This window comes from Chlorocebus sabaeus, chromosome 10, assembly GCF_047675955.1.
Source record: "Chlorocebus sabaeus isolate Y175 chromosome 10, mChlSab1.0.hap1, whole genome shotgun sequence".
In the NCBI taxonomy this organism is placed as follows: Eukaryota; Metazoa; Chordata; class Mammalia; order Primates; family Cercopithecidae; genus Chlorocebus; species Chlorocebus sabaeus.
The window spans coordinates 88971959-88995817 of NC_132913.1; the positions used below are offsets into that span (position 1 = coordinate 88971959).

General features: G+C 37.8%; 1 protein-coding gene across 6 annotated transcripts in view; it reads right to left on the reverse strand.

The window, feature by feature from the left end:
* The window catches only part of LOC103217647 (C2 calcium dependent domain containing 6), a 73925-nt gene that overhangs the window by 44630 nt on the left and 5436 nt on the right, over positions 1-23859 (reverse strand). For 5 of the 6 annotated variants that reach the window (XM_038001744.2, XM_038001743.2, XM_038001746.2 and 2 more), the window contains exons 2-4: positions 17250-17336; positions 15876-15927; positions 14032-14177 (exon numbers count right to left, since the gene is read on the reverse strand). In XM_038001744.2, the coding sequence (XP_037857672.1) occupies positions 14032-14177; positions 15876-15927; positions 17250-17336 (285 nt within the window). Of the gene's footprint in view, positions 1-14031; positions 14178-15875; positions 15928-17249; positions 17337-18819; positions 18940-23859 lie in introns of those variants that run through there. The other variant, XM_038001747.2, reaches the window with a different exon arrangement.

Consider the following 23859-nt stretch of genomic DNA (forward strand, 5'->3'; position numbering starts at 1 on the left):
GAAATGGATACATTCCTGGACACATACACTCTCCCAAGACTAATCCAGAAAGAAGTTGAATCACTGAATAGACCAATAACAGGCTCTGAAATTGAGGCAATAATTAATAGCCTACCAACCAAAAAAAGTCCAGGACCAGACGGATTCACAGCCGAATTCTACCAGAGGTACAAGGAGGAGCTGGTACCATTCCTTCTGAAACTATTCCAATCAATAAAAAAAGAGAGAATCCTACCTAACTCATTTTTGAGGCCAACATCATCCTGATACCAAAGCCTGGCAGAGACAAAACAAAAAAAGAGAATTTTAGATAAATATCCCTGATGTACATCGATGCAAAAATCCTCAATAAAATACTGGCAAACTGAATCCAGCAGCACATCAAAAAGCTTATCCACCATGATCAACTGGGCTTCATCTCTGGGATGCAAGCCTGGTTCAACATATGCAAATCAATAAACATAATCCAGCATATAAACAGAACCAAAGACAAAAACCACGATTATCTCAATAGATGCAGAAAAGGCCTTTGACAAAATTCAACAGCCCTTCATGCTAAAAACTCTCAACAAATTTGGTATTGATGGAACGTATCTCAAAATAATAAGAGCTTTTTATGACAAACCCACAGCCATTATCGTACTGAATGGGCAAAAACTAGAAGCATTCCCTTTGAAACCTGGCACAAGACAGGGATGCCCTCTCTCACCACTCCTATTCAACATAGTTTTGGAAGTTCTGGCTAGGGCAGTCAGGTAAGAGAAAGAAATAAAGGGTATTCAGTTAGGAAAAGAAGAAGTCAAACTGTCCCTGTTTGCAGATGACATGATTGTATAATTAGAAAACCCCATGGTTGCAGCCCAAAATCTCCTTAAGCTGATAAGCAACTTCAGCAAAGTCTCAGATACAAAATCAATGTGCAAAAACCAGAAGTATTCTTATACACTAATAACAGACAGAGCCAAATTGTGAATGAACTCCCATTCACAATTGCTTCAAAGAGAATAAAATACCCAGAAATCCAACTTACAAGGGATGTGAAGGAACTCTTCAAGGAGAACTACAAACCATTGCTCAGTGAAATAAAAGAGGACACAAACAAATGGAAGAACATACCATGCTCATGGATAGGAAGAATCAATATCATGAAAATGGCCACACTGCCCAAGGTAATTTATAGATTCAATGCCATCCCCATTAAGCTACCAATGAGTTTCTTCACAGAATTGGAAAAAACTTCTTTAAAGTTCATATGGAACCAAAAAAGAGCCCATGTTGCCAAGACAATCCTAAGCCAAAAGAACAAAGCTGGAGGCATCACGCTACCTGACTTCAAACTATACTACAAGGCTACAGTAACCAAAACAGCATGGTATTGGTACCAAAACAGAGACATAGACCAATGGAACAGAACAGAGCCCTCAGAAATAATACCACACATCTACAACCATCTGATCTTTGACAAACCTGACAAAAACAACAAGAAATGGGGAAAAGATTCCCTAGTTAATAAATGGTGCTGGGAAAATCAGCTAGCCATAAGTAGAAAGCTGAAACTGGATCCTTTCCTTACTCCTTATACGGAAATTAATTCAAGATGGATTAGAGACTTAAGTGTTAGACCTAAAACCATAAAAACCCTAGAAGAAAACCTAGGTAATATCTTTCAGGACATAGGCATGAGCAAGGACTTCATGTCTAAAACACCAAAAGCAATGGCAACAAAAGCCAAAATTGACAAATGGGATCCAATTAAACTAAAGAGCTTCTGCACAGCAAAAGAAACTACCATCAGAGTGAACTGGCAACCTACAGAATGGGAGAAAATTTTTGCAATCTACTTATCTGACAAAGGGCTAATATCCAGAACCTACAAAGAACTCAAACAAATTTACAAGAAAAAAACGAACAACCCCATCAAAAAGTGGGCAAAGGATATGAATAGACACTTCGCAAAAGAAGACATTCATACCACCAACAGACACATGAAAAAATGCTCATCATCACTCGCCATCAGAGAAATGCAAATCAAAACCACAATGTGATACCATCTGACACCAGTTAGAATGGCAATCATTAAAAAATCAGGAAACAACAGGTGCTGGAGAGGATGTGGAGAAATAGGAACACTTTTACACTGTTGGTGGGAATGTAAACTAGTTCAATCATTGTGGAAAACAGTGTGGCGATTCCCCAAGGATCTAGAACTAGAAATACCATTTGACCCAGCCATCCCATTACTGGGTATATACCCAAAGGATTATAAATCATGCTGCTATAAAGAAACATGCACACGTATGTTTATTGCAGCACGATTCACAATAGCAAAGACTTGGAACCAACCCAAATGTCCATCAGTGACAGACTGGATTAAGAAAATGTGGCACATATACACCATGGAATACTATGCAGCCATAAAAAAGGATGAGTTCATGTCCTTTGTAGGGACATGGATGCAGCTGGAAACCATCATTCTGAGGAAACTATGCAAGAACAGAAAACCAAACACCGCATGTTCTCACTCATAGGTGGGAATTGAACAAGGAGATCACTTGGACACAGGAAGGGGAACATCACACACTGGGGCCTATTGTGGGGATGGGGTAGGGGGAGGGATAGCATTAGGAGATATACCTAATGTAAATGATGAGTTAATGGGTGCAGCACACCAACATGGCACATGTATACATATGTAACAAACCTGCACGTTGTGCACATGTACCCTAGAACTTAAAGTATAATAATAAAAAAAAAAAAGCTTTACAAAGTTTTATCAAAAATCAAGCATTTTTCTTGAAATACAGACCATAATGCTTACATCAATATCTCCTTGAAAAGGTAAAATTAAACTCAGTTTTTATCTACATAATCACAGATTTCAGAATAGAATAATTTGCATGAAATTTATTTTACTGTTTTGAATTTACATAAAGGAGTACACAAAGTCACGAGCTCAAGGTTAGAATAATATGACAATATTCATGTTTACTTCCCAGACATTTTGTGACACCACTGATTCAAGAGCTCATATACCTTAAAATTCATTCATGCATATTTTCAACTATACAGTTTATTGAAGCGGGTATGATAAATTATGTTATTTCCATTTTAAGTGTTGCTCTGTGAAATGAATACGGTACATAATTATGGAGATGACACTGGTAATTAGTTCAGAGAAGCAGCAGAACCTACATAATTTTTAATACATGGTTGAATTAAAAGAGTGTTTAAATAACACTTCAACATTTATTTCCTTATTTATTATACAAGTGGACAAAATGTACTTTATAATCATTAAATTATCATTATGAATAATTTACTGGTCCTGAAAACAGGTAAACAGAGTCAAGAAATCTACCTTAACTACCTGTATAGTCAACACTTTCTAAAATGTTGCACCTTTCAATTATTCAAAGCCTACTTGTATATAATTGGCTTTATTAAGTAGTATATTTTTGTTTGATGATTAACTCAACACCAATCAGATAAAATTGAATGCGAGTAAATAATGTCAAAATATCATAATAATGTATTACTTTACTCTGGTGACAAATATCTTTTTTTTTTAACAAGGCTTAAACATGTTTTTGTTCTTTCTTATTTTGTTTTTAAATTCTGTCATAGCAAAACTTTTTTGCCAAATAGAAGCACAGCTTAATTAGTTTTATCTAATATTTCTTTGTGAAGGACACTATTTTGTGTTGAGCTAATCATTATTCTAGGATTAATGGATACTATGATAATAAAAGGTTATTTACTTTGTATTTAAAAAAAAAAGAAAAAATAATCCATGGTTCAATTGGGATAAATAGAAAGCACAAAAGAAGGTAACCAATTTAAACTCAAATATATTATAATTACATAAAATGTGACAGACGCTACAGTAACGTTACATACATTAATATTACATATATTAACTACTACACTAACAGATGTAGATAAAATACAAAGACTGTCAGACCGGATGTTTTAAATCTATATTCAGTTTACAAAAGATAGAGCTAAAACAATGTAATTCATATTTTTCTAACACAATATTCTATTTCATCTATATTTTCAAATTTTTGGCATAGAGTTATATATGATATTCTCTTTTTTAACTTTTTAAACTGCCTTCATATTTATACCTATATTCCAAATTTTGCATAATTTTCTCAATGAGACTTACCAGAATTGTGCCTACTGCGCTACTTTTATTATTAGCTTTTGTATTGTTACATTTCTTTAACATCTACATTGCTGTAAATAACTCATTTATTTCTTTTCTGTTAATAATTTCTTCTTCTTGATTTCCTAAAGTTTTACTGTCATTTTCTAAGTTCTGTGGGGCTAATTTAGTCCCACACTCATCTTCCTCCCTCTCCCTGACTCCCTCCCTCCCTCTCCTTCTCCTTTCTTCCTTCCTAATACAATTTTGTTTAACTTTTAGTGGTTGCTCTAGGGATTATAATATGGATCTTTCACATATCACAATGTATCTTGAATTAAAATTAAGCCATTATGTCCAATAGTATAATTCTGTTTACACCTCCTCATTCTCTGTGCTATTCTGCCCATGTATTGCACTTCTATATATGCTACAATTCCTATCATTCCTTGACATTATTGTGTTTCTAAATAATAAGACTCAATTGTCTTTTGGAGAAATTTTTTTTAATAGTCTTGTGTTTTTACCCACACATTTACCATTTCTAGTGTTCTTCCTTCCTGTGCATCTGGGCTTCTATCTGGGATCATTTGACTCCAACCTGAAGCTTTCTTTGATATTTATTACCATGCAGGTCTTCTAGATACAAATTCTCTCAGCTTTTGTCTTTCACCATCTTTTTGAAGTATATTCTCACTGAATATAGAAATCTAGGCTGAACTCTCCCTGCCTCCCAGCATTCTAAAGCTGGCATTCTCTTGTCCTCTGACTTACATCGTTTTTGAGGGAGAGTTAGCTGATATTCTTATTGTTGTGCATCTGAATGTAATGTGTTTCCCCCCCGCCCACTGGCTGCCTTTAAGATTTTCTCGGCCGGGCGCGGTGGCTCAAGCCTGTAATCCCAGCACTTTGGGAGGCCGAGACGAGCGGCACGAGGTCAGGAGATCGAGACTATCCTGGCTAACACGGTGAAACCCCGTCTCTACTAAAAAATACAAAAAAAACCTAGCCGGGCGAAGTGGCGGGTGCCTGTAGGCCCAGCTACTCGGGAGGCTGAGGCAGGAGAATGCCGTGAACCCGAGAGGAGGAGCTTGCAGTGAGCTGAGATCTGGCCACTGCACTCCAGCCTGGGTGACAGAGCAAGACTCCGTCTCAAAAAAAAAAAAAAAAAAAAAAAAAGATTTTCTCATTATCTTGGGTTTTCAGCAGTTTGAATGGGATGTACATATGTGTGATCATTTCTGTACTTATTCACTTAAAAGTTCACTGAGTTTCTTGAATCTATGGATGGATTTTTAATCAATTTGGGGAAGACTTAGGTCATTAGTTCTTTAAATATTTCCTCTTCGGGATTCAAATAAACATAATTAGAAACAACAAGGGGGAATATTACCACTGACCCCACAGAAATACGAACAACCATTGGAGAGTATTATGAACACCACTACGCAAATAAGCTAGGAAATCTTCAAGAAATGGATAAATTCCTGGTCACATATACCCTCCCAAGACTGAACCAGGAAGAAACTGAATCCCTCAATAGACCAATAACAAGCTCTGAAATTGAAGCAATAATAAATAGCCTACCAACCAGAAAAAGCCCAAGACCAGAAGAATTCATAGCTGAATTTTACCAGATATACAAAGAAGAGCTGGTACCATTCCTACTGAAACTATTTCCAAAAATTAAGGAGAAGGGACGCCTCCCTAACTCATTCTATGAGGCCAGCATCACCCTAATGAAAACTTGGCAGAGATTCAACAAAAAAGAAAACTTTAGGCCAATATTCTTGATGAACATTGATGCAAAAATTCTCAACAAAATACTGGCAAACTGAATTTAGCAGTGGATCAAAAAGCTTGTCCACCACTATCAAGTAGGCTTTATCCTTGGGATGCAAGGTTGGCTCAACATATACAAATAAATAAATGTGATTAATCACATAAACAGAACTAAAGACAAAAACCACAATTATCTCAATAGATGCAGATAATGCAGCTACTGAATAAAATTCAATACCATTCATGTCAAACCTCTCAACAAACTAGGTATTGAAGGACCATACCTCAGAATAATAAGAAAGATATTGAGGTATTGAAACCCACAGCCAATATCATACTGAATGGGCAATGCTTCCCTATTTTTTTTTAAATAAACCTCAACGTTATTCAGCTGATGTGTTTCAAAAACAATGGATGTAAATCCAAACCAATTCCCTATTCCCCTTAAAAACTGGCACAAGACAAAGGATGCTCTCTCTCACCACTCCTAGTCAACATAGTATTGGAAATCCTGGCCAGAGCAATCAGGCAAGTGAAAGAAATAAAAGGCATCCCAATAGGAACAGAGGAAGTCAAACTATCCCTGTTTGCAGACAACATAATCCTACATCTAGAAAACCCCATAGTCTCAGCCCAAAAGCTTCTTAAACTGATAAACAACTTCAGCAAAGTCCTAGGACAAAAAAATCAATGTGCAAAAATCACTAGCATTCCTATACACCAACAACAAGTCAAGAACTGAATCAGGAATGAACTCCCATTCACAACTGCTATAAAAAGAATAAAATACCTAGAAGTACACCTAATTAGAGAGGTGAAAGATCTCTACAAGGAGAACTACAAACCACTGCTCAAAGAAGTCAGAAATGACACAAACAAATGGTAAAACATTCCATGCTCACAGTTAGGAAGAATCAATATCATTAAAATGGCCATTACTGCCCAAAGAAATTTATAGATTCAATGCTATTCTTAATAAACCACCCTTGAGATTCTTCAAAGAACTAGAGAAAACTATTTTAAAATTCATATGGAACCAAAAAAGAGCCCAAATAACCAAAGCAATCCTAAGCAAAAATAACAAAGCTAGAGGCATCACACTACCCAACTTCAAACTATACTATACAGGGCTACGTAACCAAAACATCATGGTACTGGTACAAAAAAAGACACATAGACCAAAGGAACAGAACAGAGAACCCAGAAGTAAGACCATACACCTACAACTATCTGATCTTTGACAAACCTGACAAAAACAAGCAATAGGGAAATGATTCCGTATTCAATAAATGGTGCTGGGATAACAGGCAAGCCATATGCAGAAGATTGAAACTGGACCTCTTCCTTATACCATATACAAACATTCATTCAAGATGGATTAAATACTTAAATATAAAACCCAAAACTATAAAATAAAAACCATGGAAGACAACCTAAGCAATACCAATCAGGACAGAGGCAGGGACAAAGATTTCATGATGAAGACACCAAAAGCAAACTCAACAAAAGCAAAAATTGACAAATGGGATCTAATTAAACTAAAGAGCTTCTGCACAGCAAAACAATTAACAGAGTAAACAGACAACCTACAGAATGGGGGAAAATTTTTGCAAACTATGCATCTAACAAAGGTCTAATATCCAGCATCTATAAGAAACTTAAACAAATTTACAAGAAAAAAACAAACACCACCATTAAAAAGTGGGCAAAGGACATAAACAGATACTTTTCAAAAGAAGACACACATATGGCCAACAATTATGTGAAAAAAAGCTCAGCATCATTGATCATTAGAGAAATGCAAATCAAAACCACAATGAGATACCATCTCACACCAGTCAGAATGGCTATTACTAAAAACTCAAAAAAAAAAAAAAAAAAAAAAAACAGATGCTGACGAGGTTGCAGAGAAAAAGAAATGCTTATACACTGTTGGTGGGAGTGTAAATTAGTTCAACTATGGTGGAAGACAGTGTGGTGATTCCTCGAAGACCTAAAAACAAAAATACCATTTGACCCAGCAATCCCATTACTGGGTATATACCCAAAAGAATATGAATTGTTCTATTACAAAAACACATGCATGCATATGCTCATTGCGGCACCATTCACAAGGGCAAAGACATGTAATCAACCTGAACGTCCATCAATGATAGACTGGATAAAGAAAATGTAGTACATATACACCATGGAATACTATGCAGCCATAAAAAATAACGAGATCCTATCCATTCCAGGGGCATGGATGGTGCTGGAGGCCATTATCCTTAGCAAACAAACATAGGAACAGAAAAACAAATACTACATGTTCTCCCTTATAAGTGGGAGCTAAATGATTAGAACATATGGACACAGAGGGGAACAAAACACAGCAGGGCCTATCAGAGGGTGGAAGGTAGGAGGAAGTAGAGGATCAGAAAAATAACTGAGTACTAGGCTTAATATCTGGTGATGAAATAATCTGTACAACAAACCCCCATGACACAAATTTACCTATGTACCAAGCCTACACATGTACCCCAGAACTTAAAAGTTAAAAAAATATATTTCCTCTTCTCTTCCTCTGGGACTCAACTACATGTTATAAATTGAGTAACAATATCCCACCAGTTTCTTACATTTTTCCAATCTTTTTTTCCTCAGCTTCGATTTGAATGATTTTGATGGATCAGTCTTTCAGTTCACAGATCCTTTCTCTGTTTCCAGAATGCTTTTAAGTCCTTCAATGAACTATCCATTTCAAATACTGTACTTTTTAGATCTAGAATTTTTACGTGGTTCTTTTCCATTTTCACTGTCTTCAGAATTTCCATTTTGTCCACCTTTTGTACACCATTTCCACTTTGATATGTTTATGACAGTTAAAGTTCTTGTTTCTAATTTGAACATCTGGGTCATCTGTGGGTTTACTTCTACTGACTGCTTTTATTCCTCCGTAAGTGGTAATTTTTTATTGTATTAATGGACATTATAAATGATAGAGATTCCGGATTTTTAAAATATCTTCCTCTAAAAAGAGTTCTTTTCTGGAAGGCAATTCCTGGCAGATTATGTTCGTCCTATAGAGGCTTCGTTAGAGGATGGGTCTATTGCAGTTTCTGTAGAACATGGTCCTTGCTCCTAAAACTTGGCCTTTCTGGGATCTCAACAGAATTCTGGGACTATTTAATGAGATCTCTCTGCTTTCGCTGAGTCAAACTCCAGTAACTCTGAATTTGGCCTTCTGAATTTCCTGGTCAGCTCTCAGCCCTCCAGCGTCTGTTCTCTGTAGTTTCTCCTGGAGGTTTACCACGTACACACACAACTTATTTTCAGCCAAGAACCTGAGTAGAATACCTACATAGATTTCTGGGCTCGTTATCTGCTATTCCTTTGTCTTTAGAACCCTGCTCAACAAATTCCAGTCTCCTTAGGGGTACTAAACTGCCGTCTCTGCTTCCTCCGCTCGGCGTCTGCTTCCTCCGCTCGGCGTCTGCTTCCTCCGCTCGGCGTCTGCTTCCTCCGCTCGGCGTCTGCTTCCTCCGCTCGGCGTCTGCTTCCTCCGCTCGGCGTCTGCTTCCTCCGCTCGGCGTCTGCTTCCTCCGCGCACCAAGACTGCCACACTCTTCTTGGGTTTCACTTTGCTGTGCAAGAATCGCTGCCAGATAAAAAGCTGCTTAAGGCCGGGCACGGTGGCTCAAGCCTGTAATCCCAGCACTTTGGGAGGCCGAGACGGGCGGATCACGAGGTCAGGAGATCGAGACCATCCTGGCTAACACGGTGAAACCCTGTCTCTACTAAAAAATACGAAAAACTAGCCGGGCGAGGTGGCGGGCGCCTGTAGTCCCAGCTACTCGGGAGGCTGAGGCGGGAGAATGGCGTAAACCCAGGAGGCGGAGCTTGCAGTGAGCTGAGATCCCGCCACTGCAGTCCAGCCTGGGAGACAGAGCAAGACTCCGTCTCAAAAAAAACAAAAACAACAACAACAACAACAAAAAGCTGCTTAAATGTGGAGCTCTCCGCTTGTGCGTCCCTTCTCTTTAGAAGTGCCTCCCTCCACTTTCCATTGTCCCATGCCAGGATATAGTTTCTTCATGTATTTTTCTGTTTCATAGCTGTTTAGAGCAGGCGTGTGAATCCAATACCAAATATTCCAGCATGGCCAGAAACAGACAGATTCGCTGCTACTCATTCTTCAGTCTGAGTTTTTATATCACTTTCCCAGCAGCTTTCTGGAACAATAAGTTAAATCCACTTCCCATGTGTTTTCAGTTCTTAGTTTGTATGGATTTAAAATTTTTTAACCTAGATCTATGTTGTACATTTTAGCAAATTAAAGTCCTAAAATGTATGCAATGTAATTTTATTTTATCCTAATTATATACTATATAGTCAAAAATTTCTACAATGGTTAAAACTAAGTACTTTTTTTTACTCTCACCTGTATTAATCATGGTTTTGTTGTTTTGTTGTTGTTTGTTTTGGTTTGATTATTTTTGAGACAGGGTCTCTGTCACTCAAGCTGGAGTGCAGTGATAGGATCATGGCTCACTGCAGCCTCAAACTACTGGTTGCAAGCCATTCTCTGCCTCAGTCTCCGGAGTTAACTAGGACTACAGGTACATGCCACCACACCCAGTTAATTTTTTAATATTTCTTTTGTAGAGATGGGGTCTCACCAGTTTAGAACTCCAGGCCTCAAGCAATCCTCCTGCTTTGGCCTCCCAAAATGCTGGGATTATAGGTGTGAGCCACTATGCTCAATCACATTTTGTTTTAAGAGAAAAGAAAAAAAAGCTTCTGTACGTTATGAAATTCTGGCATCTTAAAAAGCTTGTTGAGGGAGAGATTTCCCCTCCCAGTGTTAAACTGCTAGAGACAGCAAAGGCTTAGCAGAGAGCATATCTTTTAATTGCAAACTAACCAATCCCAACACTGTAGCTCCACCCACCATTTTTTGTTTGTTTGTTTTTGTTTTTGTTTTTTTGTCTCACTCTGTTGCCCAGGCTGGAGTGCAGTAGTGCCATCTCAGCTCACTGCAAACTCTGTCTCCCGGGCTCAAGCGATTCTCTTGTCTCAACCTCCCAGGTAGCTGGGATTACAGGCATGTGCCACAACACCCAGCTAAGTTTTGTATTCTTAGTAGAGATGGGTTTCACCATGTTAGCCAGGCTGGTCTCAAACTCCTGACCTTAGGTGATCCGCTCTCCTCAGCCTCCCAAAGTGCTGGGATTACAGGCATGAGCCACCGTACCCAGCCAACCACCTACTAATCTAATTCTCACACATTTCCTTTGCTCTAAATTATCCCAGGGCCAGGTATTAGAAAACTAGAGACCATTTCTATAACCCAAAGACCCCTGAAATTATTCAAACCAGCCAATCCTAAATGGTTTTCCTGCCTTACCTTCCCCTCAGCAATCCCCAAAAGGCCTAGATTCTTCCCTCACTCCTGTCCTCTGCCTCCTGACCATTCTGATACTTCCCCTGTGTCCCTCAGTGGTGTTTCATGTCCCCTACTCTCAGAGAATAAAACAAATTCTTTTTTCAATGACAGTACCTCTCCATGTTTTCATATAGTCATACTTCTGTAAATTAAATCCTGGGTACAATATTAGAATTCCACCCCACCCACCCCCTAATTTCCACTCCTCGGAAGCTGCCTTTTCGACTTCTAAATAAATTTCTCTACGTTTTGCCTTCCTGTTTCTAAGTAACATGCTTATATTATTCATTGATTTTTTTAGTTTGAAATACTAAGTATTAACTGCATATTGTGGAAGAAAAATATTCTCTCTCTATTCTCCCCCGACAGTTTTCATACTTCTCGCCATTCCTCCAATATATTCTATAACATACATTTTTGTTAGATTGTTAGTGTTTGTATTAGTTTATATGTATAACTATCATTCAGAGTTTAACAATATATTACAATAATTATATTTCCTTTCCTGTATCATTTTTCAATTTCCCTGTAGTTAATGTATCTTGATTTTTTGTTTCTTTGCTTGCTTGTCCGATTTTCTGTGTAATTATTAAGTCATTCTCAAGCTTTCTATTAGAGTTCCATTAAAACTGTCCTTTTAATGTGCTCAAACTAACAGTACCTATTTAAATAAATACAGGAAAAAGATTTTGACTATGCTAATGAAGATAAACACCTTACTATATACTTTACATTATTTTCAAGTATTAATGTTTCAAATTTTATTTAAATGGACATATATCCCCCAAATTCTTGAGAATTTGCCAGTGAAGCTTAGGAAAACTATTTGCAGAGTAAAACAAACAGTATGTATTGCCTCGAGCAAAACTATTCCTTGTTTTTTTTCTTAAAAAAACAAACAAACAAAACCCTATGCTTAAAAAGCTGTCTTCACAGTGTGGCGATTCCTCAGGGATCCAGAACTAGAAATACCATTTAACCTAGCGATCCCATTACTGAGTATATACCCAAAGGATTATAAATCATGCTACTGTAAAGACACATGCCCATGTATGCTTACTGCAGCACTATTCACAATAGCAAAGACTTGGAACCAACCCAAATGTCCATCAATGATAGATTGGATTAAGAAAATGTGGCACATATACGCCATGGAATACTATGCAGTCATAAAAAAGGATGAGTTCATGTCCTTTGCAGGGACATGGACAAAGCTGGAAACCATCATTCTTAGCAAACTATTACAAGGACAGAAAACCAAACACTGCATGTTCTCACTCATAGATGGGAACTGAACAATGAGAACACTTGGACACAGGGCGGGGAACATCACACACCGGGGCCTGTCAGGGGGTGGGGGGCTGGGGAAGGGATAGCATTAGGAGAAATACCTAATGTAACTGATGAGTTGATGGGTGCAGCAAGCCAACATGACACATGTATACATATGTAACAAACCTGCACGTTGTGCACATGCACCCTAGAACTTAAAGTATTAAAAAAAAAAAAAAAACTGTCTTCACTACTCAATGCTTAAACAGATAATGTCTGAAAAATAATATAGAGCATACAGAAAATGCTTTAGGATTCCCCTAAAATTCAACTAATGTAATAAATAATTGGACAAATCAATGAATCCTGCAGCTGTATGGAATAGTGTCATTCTTTTTTTTTTTTTTTTTTTGAGATGGAGTCTAGCTTTGTTGCCCAGGCTGAAGTGCCGTGGCACAATCTCAGCTCACTGCAACCTCTGCCTCCTGGGTTCAAGTGATTCTCCCACCTCAGCCTCCCAAGTAGCTGAGATTACTGGTGTGCACCACCACGCCCGGCTAATTTTTGTATTTTTAGTAGAGACAGGGTTTCACCATGTTGGTCAGGCTGGTCTCAAACTCCTGACATCAAGTAATCTGCCCGCCTCAGCCTCCCAAAGTGCTGGGATTGCAGGCGTGAGTCACTGAGCCTAGCCATTTTTTTTTTTTTTTTAAGTTTTAAGATACATTTAAGATTCTAATAAGCCTAACTGTAAGCAGAAACATAGTAAGAGCTGGCATGTGAGGCAGTTTAATGTAGTGTGGTCTGAAACCAGAGTGCCCACACTCCCAGCTCAACCACTTACCACTTACCAGCTCCATGACCTAAGAAAGGTCCTTAACCACAGAGTGCCTCAGTTTCTTCATCCGTAAAATAAGGATGAGAGAGAGAGAGAGAGTGTGTGTGCGTGTGTATGTGTGTGTGTGTGTGTGTGTGTTTGGGTTGTAATAAAGACTAAGTTAATCCATGCAACAATACTTAGAGAGAGACAAAGGGGAATAGAACAGGATAGAAGAAAAGGAATGGGAAAGGAGATGGGAAAAACTCTAAGGTGGAAGATAGTAGATGGGAAGAGAAGAGCAAGATAGAGATAAATACATGCATAATGAATACTTGAAACCACAGACAGTAACATCTCAGGAAAGAAATCTACTAAGATTATGCATTTTGCAGTAAATTGTTTATTTTTTTTAAAAACACCACTATAGCCCACAGTATAGAAATAGAATACTGTAAGATACCAAATAAAAAGGCACTCACTACTTTTGTTTCTTTTCTACTCATTTTTATAAAAAGACAGAATTAGGGTAGACTATTTGGAACTATAAGGAGCCATTCTAATATCTAGAAGAGATATTAACATTACCTGTACAGAAAAATACTTCACTTCATCGAACTTAATTACAGTGTTCCTCTCACTGTCTTTGGATAGCAAGCTACACATTTTTGTACATTTCACAGCTTTGTTTATAGAGATGCGAATAAATAAATTAGCATAATGTTGTAAACTGACTGCAAATAGAATGATGTTTAGGAAATAAGTTTTGTTGTAATTGAACAATAATACATTATAAAATTAATACATTAAATGATTCAGACCAAAACCTAAGAATCAATCATGTAGCATTAAACAATAGAAAAAAAGTCTTCTAAAATAGTATTTTTGCCCATCACTGGTGGACACAATGTAAGTAAAAGAAGGTTGATTCTTCCTTACATCCCTTTTATATATATATATATATATATATATATATATATATTTTTTTTTTTTTTTTTTTTTTTTTTTTTTTTTGAGACGGAGTCTCGCTCTGTCGCCCAGGCTGGAGTGCAGTGGCCAGATCTCAGCTCACTGCAAGCTCCGCCTCCCGGGTTCACGCCATTCTCCTGCCTCAGCCTCCCGAGTAGCTGGGACTACAGGCACCCGCCACCTCGCCCGGCTAGTTTTTTGTATTTTTTAGTAAAGACGGGGTTTCACCGTGTTAGCCAGGATGGTCTCGATCTCCTGACCTCGTGATCCACCCGTCTCGGCCTCCCAAAGTGCTGGGATTACAGGCTTGAGCCACCGCGCCCGGCTACATCCCTTATATTTTTAACCTCACATTTCCAGCAAAATTTCTTTGCAAGTTTTTCTATATATTAATTTCAAGGTGACTATGCAATATATAGTTGAAATATTGAAATAAGGATAATTATGTAGAAATTCAAAATATTTTAAAATATATCAGAATAACTTATTTTTAATTTTGAGACAAAAAGTGTTCTACCCTAATTCACTTAAGAATATAGTTCATTTATATTATATTGGACTGTATTGTATCTTTCATAGAATGCTACAGAGTAAAACAATTTTGTTTCACGATTTAACTATCTTCAAAAATATATTTATACAGAATTATTTTCCAAAATTCTCTTTATATAAAGAAGAAACATCAAATCTCCATAATGAGGCTAGTTTTATGCTGTGATAAATCTAAAAATAAGCACACAGCTTATTTAAAAGCACCAATATAAAATAAATCCTTTTAAAAATGTTTAAAGGAAGCACACATTACTTACAAATAAATTAACATTATCATACAAGAAGATATATATTTTTCCTTTCACTTATATGGTGATTGAGGTGAATACAGATGGCTGAAAAGCTTTTGTTACTCCCACATGAAAAAGTAGACTTTATTTCCCCTGCCACTAAATCTGGGCTGGTTCTATGATTACATTAACCAATAAAATGTAATGGAACGTGACTAGGGTTGGGACTAGTAAGCCAAAAAGCCACTCACCTCAGGCACAAAATTTAAGGGGACACCAAAAACTAGTAATCAAGATAAATAATATATTACTGTGATATATTTTTAAATTAAAATTAATACAAGGGGGAAAAAAACATGATAGGACTCAGGGAAAGAGGGAGAGATCCAACCATTTCAGCATCCCAGCTAAGTCTAGCCTTCCATGCATCCCCACTAAAGCAACCAGACATGTAAATGGGCCACTTTAGATATTCCAGCCCTTTTGAACTGTCAGACAACTACAGCCCAAGCTGTTATATCATGAAGCAGAAGCAGCAACTAGTGAATGCACAGTAGTGATTAATAATAAAATGGTCAATGTGTTAAGCCACAAAGTTTTGGAATGATCTGTAATGCAGCAATGGATAACTGAAACAGTGAGATACAATTACTATGATTCTTAAATCAAAAGAAAGGATACTGTTAGGCGTAAAATGTCTGCAGTTCTTTACATGAATGCCCAGGCAGCCAACCTACAACAATCAAAACAAAAACACAGACAGTGAATGCATTTAAAAAGTTAACTGTTCTTCCACTTTACACTCAACTCTATTTTTAAAAAGTAAAACTCCACGTTGTTGTTTTTTCTCACTCGAAATATTGTTTCTCATGAAAAATATCTAGTTAATAGAAATCATCAGAAAGCAGAAATACTGAAGAAAAATGGGCAAGCCGCATTCAAAGTAAACCTAAAATGAACAAGAATACAAAGCCAAAGAATAATTCATTATTCACATAAATCTGATCATCACTTTTTAAATTGTTTTTATTTGATATTAGGTGAGAACTGATAAAATACAGCACCCTGCATATAAAATTAAGAAATGTGCCTTATGTCAGACAAACTCTTTTATCCAGTATTCTAAGACCACTTAATTCATTCAGCAATGATTTATTGGCTATAACATGCCAGGGGCTGTCAAATATTCATGCTCTTGCACCAAGTTTTTCTAAATGTTAAAGAAAATTGCATCATGTGCTTAATCAAAAAATCAAATACAAAATAAATGCAGGAACATTTGAATCCTAATATGAGAATTAGTCAAATATATTTAGCCATGTTTAGTATTTAAAACCAAGTTGAAATGACAGAAATATTATATGAAACATTGTATATGATAGGAGGTAGAGGGACAAGAAAAATTCTTACTTCATACCCAGTTACAACTCTAATAGTGTTCAGAAAATAAAGATAACTGTAAATGAATGTCATGATATTTGACAGTTCTATATGCATGTAGATTCTCATGTCTTTTTCTGTACTTTGAAAACAGAATAACAGATTTTTCTGGTTCTCAGCCTAGATACTGGGTCATCCCTTTGTGGTGGGTGGGGGTGTGTGTGTGTGTGTGTGAAAGAGGGGGGGGGGTGTTTGCTTTTGTTTCTAGGAGGCTTTTTGGATGGGGGAGGGGCGCAGGATCAATTTTCAAACTTTTGCATGATCTAGCAATAAATATAATCACTTTAAGAGCTCAGTAAAATTACTGATTCCCAGGCTCCTCTCCTAGAGATTCTAAGCTAGCAGATGTTAGGTGGAGACTCAAGTTAATGTTTTATAAAAAGCATCTCAGGTAATTCTGATATAACTAGATTTGGGAATCCCTAATATAGAAGGTATTATTTCTGTGAATCAGGATGCTTTCTATAATTTCAGTGATTATTACAATGTTTCTCTGACTCATAAAAATTAAAAATTCATAAATATATCATCAGAGAGAACCATTTTCTGCATATACTTTTTGATTATCAAATAATAAATAACTTATACAGGTTTTTGAGGGTTACTCATACATACCACATCCCCAAACGGCACCAAATTTGGTGTCTCCTGTGTTATTTCCACTTCTTCACTATCAGACCCTTTAAGAGTTTTTTTCAGCATCTACAATGTAAATAAATTAAGATTTGGGAAAAGAAATAAAAATATAGGTGAAATATCAATTCAATAATTATTGTATGAATCTCTAGTAAGTATCAGGTCTCCTTGGTAGTAGGTATTAATATGATTAAGAAACTCATCCCTATCCTCAATAAGAAGTTATCAGAGAAATAAAAATGTACACAAGTATAAAATTAAGGGAATCAAGAAATAAGAAAAAAGTACATAGTTCTTCAGTTTGTTAAGAGATGGAATATTTAGTAGGATATCTTGAAAAGCTTATAAAGAGAATTCCAGCTGGTCCTAGTATAGGAGATACCTTGAGTGTGAATCTCTACTCAATCAAATATATATATACATACACACACACACACACATATATGTGCACACATGCACACACATATACACACATATATATGCACATGCACACACACACTATAGGGACAGAAAGCAAGGAAAGAGAAATCTTAAGAGATGCTGGAAAAGAACAGAGAGAAGTAGGGAACACAAAAGGAAGCACAAATAAAATCATCCTGAGAGAGAGAAAGTTCAACATTGAGTACAAAAATTCTGACCACAGGTCTAGGAGTGGTAGCTCACAGTAACAGCCATAGAGAAGGGACCTGAAAGAGAAGGACCAGAAGCAGCACTCATCATAATGAGCGCTGCTTCTGGGGTGAAGGTATCAGAGAGGAAGAGGTATCCTGTATACATGGCAGGGAAGAGAAAGAAGGATATAAGAGGGGAAAATTAAGCATAGCAGAAAATCCGAAGAGAACAACAGGTTATGCCCCTTCTTTCCCCTTACCTCCCATCAATTACAACTTCATCCATTTAAAGAAACTATACTTCAATACACTGAAAGAAGAGAGTATACTTAAACCACGGCAAAGAAATGATCATGGCCAAGAAATACGGAAAATCAGACCAGCTCCATTAAAAGCTGTTATAAGGAGAAAATGGGGAGAAATCTTCATATGACAAAAATTCTTCCTCTCAAATAACCACAAAACAGAAGTAAATTATAACGTAAGATTTCAAACTGAATTAAGTATCTTCAAACAAGCATTTGGAGATGTTTTTAAGCCTACAATTAACAGTTCATTCATTTATTCAACAATTAAAACAGAAGTTGACCAAAGAGAAGAAAAAATGAAATGAGCCTTGATTAATTCAGGAAAGAAATTTTTTAAAAAGACAAACCATCCCAGAAATAAATACTAAATTACAAAGTACCCAAGGTAGCATCGATTCAAATAAAAACTTTATAATGGGCATTGAAGAAGATAAGAACCAGTGAAGAAAATGATAATGAGATAGAGAAAGAAGGATAAAGGGTCAGGGAAAAATAGTTCAACTGGAAGGCAGACAAATGAAAAATCCTCGAAGAAGTAAAACAAAATGGAGGAAAAACTAAAAGTTTAAAATTACAATCCAAGAAAAATTTAAGTAATAAGAAAAAAATCTATATGTGGATAGGACTCACCATGTGTCTAGAAAAACTGGCTCATAATGATCAACTCCAAGATATGTCCTAGTAAAATTACCAGGCTTTATAATGACATCTTGCCTACAGGCAAATGACCAAGTTATCTATGAAGATAAGAAATAAGACTGGCATCATACTTCTCAAGGGCAACACACAAAGTAATACAACCGTAGAGCTGTATTTTTATAAAGTTCAAGGCAAGAAAGCTCAAGCCAGGGATTTTTATCCAACCAACTCTATTTTTATCCAACAAAGTAACAGCATTCGAGTATGAAGGCTATTTTAAAAAATACATGAAACAGACATTCCAGATAACACTTTACTCTTGAGCCCCTCCCAAGCAATCTACTAAAAGATGAGCTTCAACCAAACCAAAAGATAGCAGGGAAAACTTCAGAATAAGACTTACGGAGAAGACAGGCATGGTGGCTCACACTTGTAATCCCAACACTTTGGGAGGCCAAGGTGGGTGTAACACTTGAGGCCAGGAGTTTGAGACCAGCTTGGCCAACATGGCAAAAACCCACCTCTACTAAAAATACAAAAATTAGCAGGGCATGGTGGTGTACACCTGTAATTCCAGCTACTTGGGAGACTGAGGCAGGAGAATCACTTCAACCTGGGAGGCAGAGATTGCAGTGAGCCAAGATCATACCATTGCACTCCAGCTTGGGCAATAGAGTGAGATTGTCTCAAAAAACAAAAAAAAAAAACAGGGCAGTTCCAAGATGGCCAAATAGGAACAACTCCAGTTTCCAGCTCCCAGTGTGAATGACACAGAAGACGGGTGATTTCTGCATTTCCAACTGAGGTACCGGGTTCATCTCACTAGGGCATGTTGGACAGTGGGTGCAGGACAGTAGGTGCAGACCACCGAGCGAGAGCCGACGCAGGGCGAAGAATCGCCTCACCTGGGAAGTGCAAGGGGGAAGGGAATTCCCTTTCCTAGCCAAGGGAAACCATGACACACACACCTGGAAAATCGGGTCACTCCCACCCTAATATTGTGCTTTACCAAGGGTCTTAGCAAATGGCACACCAGGAGATTATATCCCGTGCACGGCTAGGAGGGCCCCACACCCACGGAGCCTCCCTCATTGCTTGCACAGCAGTCTGAGATCTAACTGCAAGGTGGCAACCAGGCTGGGGGAGGGGCACCCACCATTGCTAAGGCTTCAATAGATAAACAAAGTAGCTGGGAAGCCCGAACTGGGTGGAGCCCACCGCAGCTCAAGGAGTCCTGCCTGCCTCTGTAGACTCCACCTCTGGGGACAGGGCATAGCTAAATGCAGCAGAAACTTCTGCAGATTAAAATGTCCCTGTCTGACAGCTTTGAAGACAGTAGTGGTTCTCCCAGCACAGAGTTTGCGATCTGAGAATGGACAGACTGCCTGCTCAAGTGGGTCCCTGACCCCCAAGTAGCCTAACTGGGAGACACCCCCACTAGGGGAAGACTGACACTTCACACCTCACACGGCCGGGTACACCTCTGAGACGAACCTTCCAGAGTTGCTGTTCAGCAATATTCACTCTTCTGCAGCCTCCACTGCTGATACCCAGGCAAACAGAGTCTGGAGTGGACCTCAAGCAAACTCCAACAGACCTGCAGCTGAGGGTCCTGACCGTTAGAAGGAAAACTAACAAACAGAAAGGACATTCACACCAATATCCCATCGGTACGTCACCATCATCAAAGACCAAAGGTAGATAAAACCACAAAGATGGGGAAAAAGCAGTGCAGAAAAGCTGAAAATTCTAAAAATCAGAGTGCCTGTCCCCCTCCAAAGGAACGCAGCTCCTCACCAGCAACTGAACAAAGCTGGATGGAGAATAACTTTGACAAGCTGAGAGAAGAAGGCTTCAGACAATCAAACTTCTCCAAGCTAAAGGAGGAAGTTCAAACCCATCGCAAAGAAGCTAAAAACTTTAAAAAAAGATTGGGTGAATAGCTAACTAGAAGAACCAATGTAGAGAAGTCCTTAAATGACCTGATAGAGCTGGAAACCATGACACGAGAACTATGTGACAAATGCACAAGCTTCAGTAACTGATTCGATCCACTGGAAGAAAGGGTATCAGTGATTGAAGATCAAATGAATGAAATGAATCTAGAAGTTTAAAGAAAAAAGACTAAAAAGAAATGAACAAAGCCACCAAGAAATATGGGGCTATGTGAAAAGACCAAATCTATGTCTGATTGGTGTACCTCAAAGTGATGGGGAGAATGGAACCGAGTTGGAAAACACTCTGCAGGATATTATCCAGGAGAACTTCCCCAACCTAGCAAGGCAGGCCAACATTTAAATTCAGGAAATACAGAGAATGCCACAAAGATACTCCTGGAAAAGAGCAACTCCAAGACACATAATTGTCAGATTCACCAAAGCTGAAATGAAGGAAAAAATGTTAAGGGCAGCCAAGAAAATGGTCGGGTTACCCATAAAGGGAAGCCCATCAGACTAACAATGAATCTCTCAGCAGAAACTCTGCAAGCCACAAGAGAGTGGGTGCCAATATTCAACATTCTCAAACAAAAGAATTTTCAACCCAGAATTTCATATCCAGCCAAACTAAGTTCCATAAGTGAAGGAGAAATAAAATCCTTTACAGATAAGCAAATCCTGGGAGATTTTGTCACCACCAGGTCTGCCCTGCAAGAGCTCCTGAAGGAAGCACTAAACATGGAAATGAACAACCGGTACCAGTCACTGCAAAAACATGCCAAAATGTAGAGACCATCAATGCTAGGAAGAAACTGCATCAACTAACGAACCAAATAACCAGCTAATATCATAATGACAGGATCAAGTTCACACATAACAATATTAACCTTAAATGTAAATGGGCTAAATTCTCCAATTAAAATACACAGACAGGCAAATTGGATAAAGAGTCAAGACCCATCAGTGTGCTGTATTCAGGAGACCCATCTCATGTGCAGAGACACACATAGGCTCAAAATAAAGGGATGGAGGAAGATCTACCAAGCAAGTGGAAAACAAAAAAAGGCAGGGGTTGCAATCCTAGGCTCTGATAAAACAGACTTTAAACCAACAAAGATCAAAAGAGACAAAGAGGGCCATTACATAATGGTAAAGAGATCAATTCAACAAGAAGAGCTAACTATCCTAAATATATATGCACACAATACAGGAGCACCCAGATTCATAAACTAAGTCCTTAGAGACTTACAAAGAGACTTAGACTCCCATACAATAATAATGGGAGACCATAACACCCCACTATAAACATTAGACAGATCAATGAGATAGAAAGTTAACAAGGATATCCAGCAATTGAAGTCAACTCTGCACTGAGCAGAGCTAATAGACATCTACAGAACTCTTCACCCCAAATCAACAGAACATACATTCTTCTCAGCACCACATCACACTTATTCCAAAATTGACCACATAGTTGGAAGTAAAGCAGTCCTCAGCAAATTTAAAAGAACACAAATTATAACACACTGTCTCTCAGACCACAGTGCAATCAAACTAGAACTCAGGATTAAGAAACTCAATCAAAACCGCTCAACTACATGGAAACTGAACAACCTGCTCCTGAATGACTACTGGGTACATAACGAAGTGAAGGCAGAAATAAAGATGTTCTTTGAAACCAATGAGAACAAAGATACAACATACTAGAACCTCTGGGACACATTTAAAACAGTGTGTAGAGGGAAATTTATAGCATTAAAAGCCCACAAGAGAAAGCAGGAAAGGTCTAAAATTGACACCCTAACATCACAATTAAAAGAACTAGAGAAGCAAGAGCAAACAAATTCAAAAGCTAGCAGAAGCCAAGAAATAACTAAGATCAGAGCAGAACTGAATGAGATAGACACACAAAAAAACCCTTCAAAAAATTAATGAATCCAGGAGCTGGTTTTTTGAAAAGATCAACAAAATTGATAGACCGCTAGCAAGACTAATAAAGAAGAAAAGACAGAAGAATCAAATTGATGCAATAAAAAAAGATAAAGGGGATATCACCACCGATCCCACAGAAATACAAACTACCATCAGAGAATACTATAAACACCTCTATGCAAATAAACTAGAAACCTAGAAGAAATGGATAAATTCCTGGACACATACACTCTCCCAAGACTAAACTAGGAAGAAGTTGAATCCTCGAATGGACCAATAACAGGCTCTGAAATTGAGGCAATAATTAACAGCCTACCAACCTAAAAAAGTCCAGGACTAGATGGATTCAGAGCCAAATTCTACCGGAGGTACAAGGAGGAGCTGGTACCATTCCTTCTGAAACTATTCCAATCAATAGAAAAAGAGAGAATCCTACCTAACTCATTTTATGAGGCCAACATCATCCTGATACCAAAGCCTGGCAGAGACACAACAAAAAAAAGAGAATTTTAGACCAATATACCTGATGAACATCAATGCAAAAATCCTCAATAAAATACTGGCAAACTGAATCCAGCAGCACATCAAAAAGCTTATTCACCATGATCAAGTTGGCTTCATCCCTGGGATGCAAGGCTGGTTCAATATATGCAAATCAATAAATGTAATCCAGCCCATAAACAGAACCAAAGACAAAAACCACATGATTATATACAGATTATATCTCAATATATGCAGAAAAGGCCTTTGATAAAATTCAAGAGCCCCTCATGCTAAAAACTCTCAATAAATTCGGTATTGATAGAACGTATCTCAAAATAATAAGAGCTATTTATGACAAACCCACAGTCAATATCATACTGAATGGGCAAAAACTAGAAGCATTCCCTTTGAAACCTGGCACAAGACAGGGATGCCCTTTCTCACCACTCCGATTCAACACAGTGTTGGAAGTTCTGGCCAGGGCAATCAGGCAAGAGAAAGAAATAAAGGGTATTCAATTAGAAAAAGAGGATGTTAAATTGTTCCTGTTGCAGATGACATGATTGTATATTTAGAAAACCCCATCATCTCAGCCCCAAATCTCCTTAAACTGATAAGAAACTTCAGCAAAGTCTCAGGATATAAAATCAATGTGCAAAAATCACAAGCATTCTTATAC